We start from the raw sequence: 12086 nt of genomic DNA on the forward strand, positions 1-12086 counted from the left end.
TGTATGTTTATTTTATACTGAATTTTTTTTAAAATGAGAGAGAGAGAGAGAAGAGAGAGAGAGAGAGAGAGAGAGAGAGAGAGAGAGAGAGTTAATGTAATTTGTTCCAAAATCAGTCTAAACAAGTGGTAGGGTGGGAAAGTCAATGATGCTAGGAAGATTTCGGTACACGTATTTCTGGTGTACGTCTTTTTAACACTTCAGCAACTCCGTAGAACTAAAATGTAAAATATCACACAAAGACGACAATACATTTAAAATTAGGAGTGTATAATGACGACTGCTTTTAGAAGGTCAAAAAAATATGAGTCATTGAATCATAACAACAATACGAAGTGTAAAGGTCGGATTTAGGTTGACAATTTAAAACACTTCACACACTTACGTCTACATGTATACAACACTTCACTACTGCCAACCAACCGCAATTATGTTACATATGGACTTGAAAATTACGAGCGGCGTAGTCACCGTGATAAGTACATCATTGATATAAATATATGGTATGTAAGTATTAAAAAAAGAACGTATAATTTTAGCGGAAATCCCGAAACACGTCAAATCTTACTTAAAGGAACTAGCTTCGTGGTTTTTTGTGGGTAGAGTTACAAACATTTGTTTTTGGCGAGTTTTTATGGATGGCTGCCATATGAGATAAGAAATGTTGCATTGGAGGTGTCTGTGCTTCGTTCTGGCCCATCTAGGTCTAGTGTGGGGTAAGTTACCTGTTTTTTACTGATTTGATACAAAACAGAAACTAGGCAAATTGCACCATGCAGATGAACTAAGAAATGACACTATACAAATGGTAGCCCTACATATCTGTATAATATTCGTAATATTTCACAAGCTGTGTTGTATTTTTGTAAAAATGCGAAGTATTATTCCCGATAACCCTAGCTTTAGGTATATTTTGCATGGGAAGACATTAGTGACACAATTCAATTTTTTTTACAAGCCTAATAAATTTCTATCTTGATTTGAACTTCTTTTTCATAATTTTAATTTCCTTAATAACCATTTTTAACTTTTATTACAACTTCTTGCTTTTTTCCTTTTATATATATATATATATATATATATATATATATATATATATATATATGAGAAATAACGAATGTGCTATATTTTTTCACATTTGATAGATAGTGTTTGTATGCCGTCTAATATAGAAGATAAATTACAAATTACAAAGCACAGATTAGAATCTCATTCATAAATTAGCAGTGTTGAAGATACAAAAACATTGCAAGAAATGAAAGAATATGTACTTTTTTTGTAATCAGAAAGACGTTGAAGATGTTTTTTCTCTTTGTGTTTAATGTCCAGTTTACACTTTATATAGAACAAAATATATCAAGAATTATTATACTAAAAGCCATCTGTGTTCAAACTTGTCCAGTTAATTTATAATCAGTTCAAATAATACCAGAGAGTTGTGTAAACTTTGTAAATATCTTTATTATGCAACTTTGTTCATAAAAATTTATTGCTTTAACTGAAATTAGACAATTTTTTATATTGTTAAATCACATTTTCAATATCATATATTTAAGAATTTCATAATGTTAAAATATAATAAGTGTTTATATGGTGTAAATTAAAGTTGTATGTTGTTTTCCATAGCAAGAAATGTATGCTTTGCTGAGAATCCTTGAAGCCCTCTGGCTTCGCATTTTGCGTGCCTCGCATATGTTTGAATACAATTCTGATAAGCCTAATGGCTCAAAACTGAAATAAAAAAATGAAAATATCAGAAAGACTAACGTGCAGGGGGGGATGACTTCAGTACTTTTGTAGTCCTCAAATCGTCCCTTATTATATTCTTTGATGGACATTGAGGGGGGAAAGGGGGAGGGCATGGAACAGCTCTTCCCAGTACTCTCATTTTCTCCGAGGTCTTCCGACTGTGCAGCGAGCACTGGCTTGTAAGATGGCTTTGTACTACTACGATTATGATAATTAAGATCAAACTTGACTTATCTTCCAGTACATTTCTATTAATGTTTTATGTCTGAAATATGAATATTTCCTTTACGTATATAATTCCGTAGGAATTTTATATTTCATTTCTATTTGGATAATATATATAATTTCAATGCATTTTTCATGTAATAATAAGGAAAATCCAAAATATTCTTTCTATAAAAATACCCTGGCATGGTACTCTTCGTTGTTTTGGCATAAACATGCTTATCGTGATAAGATGTAAATAAATAAGGAAGAAATATTCCTTTTTAGTTTTTTGTGGAAATTGTTAAAATTTTAGAAATAAAAAAAAATCCTTTCTATAATTCACCGCGACACTTTTTTAAAAGTAATATGAGCTGAATTTTTTAGAATTTTATTTTGGTGCAAAAACCTTTTATCATGATAAGTCTGCATGTAAATAAAACTTTTATGATACATAAGATTAAACCAAATCATTTATTTTTGTCAAAAGAAAGATTTCTCTTCTAAGGAATATGTAGGAGATCAATTTTTGTACAGGACGACAATAATTCAATTTTGCCCCAATTAAGGCTTCTTAAAGGCTTTTCCCACAAAATATGGCTAACAGAAATTTAAAAGCCATGATTTTTTCTGTTATTTTTGAAGAAAATAACATTTTCGTAAATAAAAAATTTCAACATGAAAATTGCAGCTTATATTGCTTTAATCATGCGGTTTAACTACCCTTGTATCGGGGGTAACGTTTTTAGCAAGGATATATCCTTTAGGTCCGAAGGGGGCAGGGAAATATAGTTCACGCTTTGCTGTTAAGAGGGCTCGATGATCACGGTCGTTTTTAGACTAAATGAATCTCCTTAAGAAGAAGAGCATTGGGAAACATTTAAATTTTAAAGTTAATGAACTCGACCCACAAACATAAAAAATGACCTAGTTTCAAATATTAAAAATTGTAAAAAATGTTCCAAAGAATTGGCTTAATCTTAAAGCAACTTCTGACCTTAAGGTACGATAGATTTATCACGCACACAGCGACACAACACTGTTACTGTCACTCGATCATAAAAGGTCGCCGAATTATTTCTCTATGTATTCTATTTAAATGTTGTTTAATTGTAATCAATGACCACCATATGAACATACGTACATTGCACATGTAGTTCTTTTCAAAGGAAGATTGAAAGGCATAATAACTACAAGTAAAGGGGGCTGGATGATCAACAAATTAACCATCAGATCTACGTAAATGTTTTGGATATGATCTGTTTAGCTCTACACTATTAGTAAAGAAAACACCCATGTATTTTGAATTTCAAAGTATTTCCCTATGTTTTTATTCAGAGTTCTCCATCTAAAGGAGATCTAAAAATGATCACGACCATCGGGTCCTCTTAAGATGAATATATTATTTAAAAAAAATAACCCAGGTAACAGGTTGATCCTCCGTTTTGTATTATGTTTTTCTATTTGTGTTTAATGTCCAGTTTACAATTCGTATAGAACAAAATATATCAAGAATTATTATACTAAAAGCCATCTGTGTTCAAACTTGTCCAATATTTTATAATTAGTTCCAATAATACCAGAGAGTTGTGTAAACTTTGTAAATTTCTGTATCATGCAACTTTGTTCAGAAAAATTTATTGCTTTAACTGAAATTATAATTTTTTTTTTAATTCCAATTCTTAAATCACATTTGCAATATCATATATTTAAGAATTTCTTTATTTAAGAAAATTAAAGTTGTATGTTGTTTTCCATAGCAAGAAATGTATGCTTTGCAGAGACTCCCTGAAGCCTTCTGGCTTCGCAGTCTGCGTGCCTCGCATATGTTTGAATACAATTCTGATAAACCTAATGGCTCAAAACTGAAATAAAAAAAATGAAAATATCAGAAAGACTAACGTGCAGGGGGGATGACTTCAGTACTTTTGTAGTCCTCAAATCGTCCCTTATTATATTCTTTGATGGACATTGAGGGGGGGGGGAGGGGGGAGGGTATGGATCAGCTCTAGCCAGTTCTCTCACTCTCTCCGAGGTCTTCCGACTGTGCAGCGAGCACTGGCTTGTAAGATGGATTTGTACTACTACGATTATGTTAATTAAGGTCAATATTGACTTATCTTCCAGTACTTTTCTATTAATGTTCTATGTCTGAAATATGAAGATTTCCTCTACGTGAATCTATATGGATAATATTATATAATTTCAACGCATTTTTCATGTAATAATAAGGACAATCCAAAATATTCTTTCTATAAAAATACCCTGGCATGATACTCCTTGTTGTTTTGGCATAAACATGCTTATCGTGATAAGATGTAAATAAATAAGGAAGAAATATTCCTTTTTAGTTTTGGTGGAATTTGTTGAAATTTTAGAAATAAAAAAAGTGGAAAACCATTCTAAAATCCACCGCGACACTTTTTTAATCATGCTGTTTTAGTACCCTTGTATCGGGGGTATCGGGGGGCAACTTCTAACCTATAGTTCTTAATTTATCACGCACACAGCGACACAACACTGTTACTGTCACTCGATCATAAAAGGTCGCCGAATTACTTCTTTATGTATCCTATTTAAATGTTGTTTTATTGTAATCAATGACCACCATATGAACATACGTACATTATACATGTAGTTCTTTCCAAAGGAAGATTGAAAGGCATAATAACTACAAGTAAAGGGGGCTGGATGATCAACAAATTAACCATCAGATCTACGTAAATGTTTTGGATATGATCTGTTTAGCATGACACTATTACGTAGTAAAGAAAACATCCATGTATTTTAAATTTCAAAGTTTATTCAGAGTTCTCCATCTAAAGGAGATCTAAAAATGGTCACGACCATTGAACCCTCTTAAGATGAATATATTATTAAAAAAAAATAACCCAGGTAACAGGTTGATCCTCCGTTTTGTATTATGAACTTCAAAGTACTCAAACTTTTTGAAAATATAATTTAGTTCTTGAACAGAAAATGTATATAACACGTGCACAAACTACAGCTAAGGTCAACTTATTCCGTCCTTTGTTTACAAATACTATTTCAGGCTTTGATCTTGTGCGTCTCACCAACCCAGAGGCAGACGGAAGCTACACTGTTGAAGTTCGTTATGACCAGAAATGGCGGACTCTGTGTGGCCACAATTGGTATCCAGCCAACGCACGTGTCGTCTGCAAACAAGTTGGCCAACCGTCGTAAGTTTTTTGTTGTTGAAAAATTATCATTTTTCAAGTCTAATTAGTCACAACTTGTCGTAAGTGCTTCAACGTGTATCATGTAGGCAGATTTTGGTAAAAAATATTGCAAGAAATGCAAAGACATGATTGATTTTGCTGTTCATGGCGCTAAAGGCTTGACATAGGTGTCAAGTACGATTTTATTTTGACATGACGGTTACTCGTAACGTGCCAAAAAAATGACATACGAGCTGTACTTGCAACTTAAAAATGTAGTATACGGGACGTAAGTTCGCCTTGCGAACCGAATGAAATGAAGATTTATCTCCAAACATAATATTTATTTCGTATTTGATACTAAAAGATATTTAAATAAAGATGTGAATTTGTCAAAGGGGGGGGGGGGGGTGTGTAAAATACTTTTGATTTACGAACTTTAATCTTTTTCAAAGAGGAGAAAGTCAGTGACTGTGAAATTTCTACTCTAGTGAATAGACTAGATCAAAACGGACACCAAAAATAAAGAATTTTTAAAAGAATAATTCATTTGATTGAAAATTGCTCTACATCTAGGAAAAAAGTCTGTGTATACATCTTATTTTAACAAAATATCAAATAAGAATATTCCCTTTATGAATACGTTATTCAAACTTACACATATATACGGAATGCTTAGACGAAACTTTCAATTTGACAAACGTTAATTCAGTGTTTTTAGTATCAGTGTTTAAAACAGTAACACCGTTTACGCTTTATTTAATTTTAGATTTATAAAAGTTTTTCTTGTACTTTGAATTCAATGTCATTATAAAAACAATTTTGAAATGTTATTGTCATTAGAGAATAGATATGTTAATAAATACTTTCAAATGGAGGAAATACTCACAATCTAATCAATATTTAAATTTATTCTTTTCATCTATTCTTTCAAATGTTTCTGTAAGAGATACTGCATTTGTTTGGGTTTTAAGTAAAAAGAAGGGATATTTCTAAGAAGCTTTTTTTACTGCATGGGGACATTTTGAGGAGTGGTAAAAGTTACTCATACCCACCACAAACAAGTGGTTTACGACATGGCGTAAGTTTGATGAAGCAACTGGACATTCAAAACTATCCAAGGTTTCCTTGCGAGATCTGAAAACGTTCTTAGCAGTTGCGCTTAAGCCTTAGTCACAGCTGACGGTACGTCTTTGGTAATCGTATATACAATTTTTTACACCAACGTGCGATGCCTGTAGGAACCGTCCTTCCGTGATATGATTGTCGTGCACAGACGTACGTTTGCCTTGCGATCGGCAGTAATAACATTCGCGTCGTAGGTCACCTGCAATTCAGACGTACTGACTTCTTTCTGTGCCCCACGACAGATGCACGGAATATTATTAGTTTTCAATTAAATGAAGAATATTTTATCTCTAGATATGTACTGATATTTATCTACTGCAAGCAAGTAAATACATGTATTGACACATCAAAAGAATTCGCAGAAAAAGATGACTATTATTCTGTAATTGCTGCCTTATGAGATTAGCTAAACAGGTCGACAGAAATGAGGAATGTTTTGAAAACATAATTTATCTTTCGTACCTAGGAGCATAAAATATAGAAGACTTCTCTGAAATCTAGAAGAGAATCTGTGAAAAAATCTAATTTCAGCGAATTAAGTATAAACTGATAAGTTTTCGGGCCAATGTAATATCTTTATTAAAATAAATGATTTTAAAATGTTGTTAACTATTTGTTGAACTTAAAAATATCTTTAAAAAAGGATTTGACGAAACTTTCAATTGAAAATAAAAAAAACCCCACATCGAATTTCTTTGTTTTTACAAATGTTGTTATGAAGGTGGTGACACCATTTACGCTTCATTCATTGTATAAAAATCAAAATCTACAAATTCTTTTCTGATATTGTGATTTTGATACAATTATGAAAACATTTTTATTAAGTTTTTTTTGGTTATATGTCATATGAGATGATAATCTTTATTTTTAAATGGAGAAATTACTCTTTTTACAAAACAAAATTACCATACTCACAAAACAACATCATACAGGAAAATGTTTTAAAGTTTTGTGTGTGGATGGTTAATTAGAATTTTGTTAAAAATATCGTTCTGCGTGAAGATCCTTTTATCTCCTTACTCCGAAATATTTAAAGGAATATTCGGCTCCATCTTATCCCGTTCGTCTTCTTTGCCTTCCATCTTTTGGTTTGAATTGGTTTGTTTGATTTTGGTTTTTAGAAGGGGGTTTAATACTAGAAACTTTGATTTGATTTTGATGAATGGTAAAACTGTTGATTCTCTTATCCTTATGGGAATTTTTTTATATAATCATTTTTATGATAATCTTGTTTATTGGCAACTGCACGCACTACGAGCAATTGGTGTACGCATGGCATAAGTGTGAAGTACGTTTACTGGGAGTTCAATTTATATGTTGATATAGAGCACATGCGACTTGCAGTCAACGTAGGTATAACGCAAGGGACAAGTGAGATCTCCTTACGTCATTCGTGCAATTCAAAACGTGCGGTTATCTTACGGGTTCCTTGAGTGTGGTGCAAGTGCAGCGTACGTTTTCAGATCTCGCAAGGAAACCGTGGTGATTGTTGTGCATTTCCAACAACCACTGTGCGTGCATACGGGAAGCATACGTCCATCCATAATCGTACTGATGTACTTGCGTGTCTCGCAAGATTTTTTTAAAATAAAAGAAATAATATGAAAAAAATCGTATACAACCCGTTGAAGCACCTACGACCAGTTGTGACTCAGGCTTACCTATCATCGAAAGGCCTTTTAAATGAAAAAAAATTGGGTTAAAAATGATCTCTAGTTATAAATACTTCCCCCGGAGACTAAGTGCATAATATAATTCTTTGTCAGACAAAAAATCTCGTTGTAGGTTGTAGGAGATAAAACGTGCTCAGAATAACAATGAATGAATTGTCAATATAGAAGTACATACTGAGTAACTACACAAAATTCCCATCTCTTCTTTGTGATTTGTACCTTTCCTGTGATGTATTCCATGAATATACATATAATTTAATATATTCTTGTTAAAAATAATCTTAATATTCTATCTGATCACTTGTAGCTGCATAAGAAACAAATGCAACAATTAACAAAACCTTGATATTTTGAAGAATATTGTTTCCGAATTTGTTCTCAGAGGGAGATGTGTAGCAGACTTTCGAACGATTGACAAACATGCTGGAGAGGACTTCGAAGGGATTAATCTGAATTATAAATGCCTAGGAAACGAAACAGCTCTACATAAATGTCCCTCTGTGATGCAAGATTTGCTGTCTCTAAGCAGAGATTGCATGACTAATGTCCGTCCTGCAGTCATATGTGGTTCTAGTTAGTATTTGTTTAATTTTATTTGATCACCCATTTAATGAACAATTATTATTTTTTTTTTGCAATGCTTAATTTGTTATACTCATTTGATTGCTGAAGTTTTATTTATCGTCCAAAGGATACATGTAATATCTAAATAAGTAGTGAGAAGTACAAAGTTTTAAAATAACACGTGGGTGATATTTTAGATATACTCACTCTTTGACTTACATTAACAGTAATCTATTACAGTAAAGTAATTAGTTTATCTCGATCATAATAGAGACATGAAACTTTTTTTAAAAGTAAGGTCCAGTCTGTTAATAACATAACAATAAGTTATTTCGAATATATGATTGTATAACAGTAATACAACCCCCCCCCCCCCAAAAAAAAAAAAAAAAAAACCAGAAAAAAAAACCAAACAAAAAACAACCCCAAAACCCATTGATAATCAATTTACAAATGACGAAAAAAGATGGCGACAGAATACGACCACTAATTAGCGTTTTGAAAGATCTGTTATGTAAATTTAAAGTATAACAAGATTTTCATTATAGCGTCAAATAATAAACATGTTTTGAACTTCAATATGGATAATATTTAAAAGCACAATAGGTCTAGAAATATTCTTATTTGTTTTCTTACTATGTAAAGCTTTTATTGTTTTTTAACCTTTTAATCAAAGCCTGCCCTTAATATTGCAGGTTGTCCTTCGTGGCGTTATGGGCAAGATTGTCTCCCCTGTCGCTGTAATATTAACAACACGATGAACTGCGACACAGACTCGGGAAAGTGCACGTGCAAAGCAGGGTATTCTGGAGATTTATGCGACTGCGTGGCGGGAAATCATACGTGCAATCTTACAACATCGTACTGTCACGTGGACAGTGGGAACCCGGTTTGTCTCTGTAAGAAAGGAATAATATCGTCCGCCCAGAATCCATGTGTTGGTAAGCAAATACGGAGAAGTTAGTGATTGTCAGCTAAGTTCTAACGAAGATAGTCCAGTGTCTAAAACTCATCAGGAACCAGGATTTATTTTTTTCATATCTTGATTAGAAAAAATATTTTTTACAGTGAAACATCGTTACACTGATGAGCTTTGGCGCCAACTTCTTGTCTACTTTAATATCTTCTGTCAGCTGATATCTAATTGTGTTATTGGATGAAAATTATAAATCCGATTAAGCTCGTGCGTAGTAAATGTGTTATCGTATAAGAATCCCTCTTTTTTTTTAATGTTTTTCAGATTTTGGTTTGCGTTTTATAAATAATAGATCCGTAGCGGAGAGTGGGGAGGTAGAATTCTATCGGAATGGCACATGGAACCCTCTATGTTTTGGAAGAACGTCCTCACAGAACATTCTAGGCACACAAGACGTCATTTGCAGACAGCTAAGTTTACCAACGTTAGTGTTCAACACCCGCGTACGAATTCTAAATAATTTCATCATTCTGCTAGACGTGTTTGATTTTTGACCAAACTAGCATCTACGTTTTCGTAGATGTATTTAAAATTGTCAGAAAAAGCATATTCTGTTAAGATTTTCAATGGTTATTGTATTTTTTTAATAACCAGAACCCACGCTAAACTATACCTTAAGAACTTCATAAGTCGATCGCAGTTGACAGAATATGAGATATCCGAAGCGGTGTGTAGCGGATCGGAATCCTCGCTCGCTGAGTGTAAGATGTCCCTGGTACCCGCACTGAAATGCAACATGGCATTAGGAATCCACTGTTTTTCAGGTATCAAAAAAAATAAATGATAAAATACATTTTGTATTACATTTCTTGTGATAAGGGTGAATTAGTTACGCTCGAATCTTTTTTTTACCGATAATTACCGGTATTTTGTTTCTGGTCTTTGATACCATCTTCTACAGTCCTACAATTCTATGCTTGAAAAGTTTTATGTTCACACCACTGAAACTACCTACAAATAAAAAAAAACTTACACAACAGCAATTGTCTAATTCCGTTGAAATAAACCATTTAATTCCGACTTTTTAAAAGCGTGTACAGATTTAGATGTATTAGATTTTAATGCAGTAATGTATTGATTTACACGTTTAAGTTTTCAATTACATGTACTTATTTTTACCAAGAAAGTGTCACGGTTCTGGATTCCTGATTGCAGGATTTTATTTAAAATACTCTTCATTTTCGCCAGTCATCATGTATACTAATGTACTAGGAGTCAGAAACAAAGTGTTGGACATCTTTTTGATGGATATTTTTTTAACCAAAAAAAAATTATTCATTTTAGTTTGTCCAGAGTGGCAGTTTGGAAAGAGTTGCAAACCTTGTTCCTGTAACAAAACCAACTCTGTCAGCTGTGACCATATCACGGGAAAATGTACCTGTAGATCCGGGTTTTCTGGGGCAACCTGTGATTGTTTGAAGGGAAACAACCCATGCAACGAGACTATATCAGAGTGTCATTTGCCGACGATTACTAGTACACCAGTGTGTCTGTGCAAAACGGAATATATGAGGAAAAATTACAACTGCAATGGTAATTAAAATAAAAATATTTTTAAAAAAATTTAACCAAGAACCTTTGCACATTTCTTTAGTAGTAACGATTTTATATGCGATAAAATTAAAAGGGGCATATGGTCACGATTTTGGTTAAAATTTATTTTTCCGTTTTTAATGTTTACAGTGCTTCATTTATTCCGAAATGTCTGACGTTTTCTTGGCTTTTTTAACGGTTTTGATACTTTACATGCCAGGTAAACGCCAGCACGCGCACCATTACATAATCTTAAAATTCGCCGCGTCCAAGTGGAAACGACATTCTCGGCTCAATTTTAAATATTTACGGTTTGAATCAAATGTTTCACTCACACAACTAATTCATAAAACGATGATTTTACTACTCACTAAAATCGCTTTTATGGGTCCTTACATCCCATAAACAGGCTTTTGATTACAATCTAACAACCTGTTGAGATATGTTTTGATTTTGTGCATTTTTAAAAAGCTCGCGAAAAAAATCATTTATCAGTGTGATTATCAAAATGTGCAGTAAAGTTATTATCAAAATGTGCAGTTAAACTATTTTTAAGCTGTATTATTGAGTTTAACACATATATATTTAAAATCGAAAATAAAATTTGATATTTTTATTTTTCTCAGACCCAATACGCTTGTCCAATAAAACCGTCACAACTACATCCAGTGGAACCAAACTATACGAAGGGAGAGTCGAGGTTTTTATCAACGGGACCTGGGGAACTATTTGTGATGATACCATTTTTTCTGGAAACAAGCTTGCCAGAGTCCTTTGTAATAGTTTAGGTTACCCAAGGTAATATATATTATCAACATATTACTAGGTGCGTGGATTATACTGGGCATATCATGATTTATTCATGGTCAGCAACGTCCATATAAGGAGATAGCGAAGCTTTTCCACAGAATAATGAATAAGAAAAGGATTAACACCGGTATTTGATTTGTCAATGAAGTGGAAAATTATAGTTTTAAATCTTATATCCAGTGCTCGCAACCGATATTTTAGATATGAATAATTTTGAAATATTTGATATCAACAATCGCAAATTGCACAAAACTATGAAGTGCTTTATTT

At 32.8% G+C, this 12086-nt stretch overlaps 1 protein-coding gene across 2 annotated transcripts in view; it reads left to right on the forward strand.

Moving 5' to 3' along the window:
* The first annotated feature begins 432 nt into the window (after nt 1-432).
* The window catches only part of LOC105319839 (uncharacterized), a 92057-nt gene continuing 80403 nt past the window's right edge, over nt 433-12086 (forward strand). Inside the window, exons 1-8 of one of the 2 annotated variants that reach the window (XR_010714370.1) lie at nt 433-716; nt 5006-5153; nt 8316-8506; nt 9193-9438; nt 9738-9897; nt 10068-10237; nt 10758-11006; nt 11633-11804. Coding sequence is in view for 1 of the 2 variants with exons in the window: in XM_034454962.2 (XP_034310853.1) it covers nt 662-716; nt 5006-5153; nt 8316-8506; nt 9193-9438; nt 9738-9897; nt 10068-10237; nt 10758-11006; nt 11633-11804 (1391 nt within the window). In the remaining variant the exon portion in view is untranslated. The remainder of the gene's footprint in view (nt 717-5005; nt 5154-8315; nt 8507-9192; nt 9439-9737; nt 9898-10067; nt 10238-10757; nt 11007-11632; nt 11805-12086) is intronic. The other variant, XM_034454962.2, reaches the window with a different exon arrangement.

This window comes from Magallana gigas, chromosome 5 (assembly GCF_963853765.1).
Source record: "Magallana gigas chromosome 5, xbMagGiga1.1, whole genome shotgun sequence".
Classification (NCBI taxonomy): domain Eukaryota; kingdom Metazoa; phylum Mollusca; class Bivalvia; order Ostreida; family Ostreidae; genus Magallana; species Magallana gigas.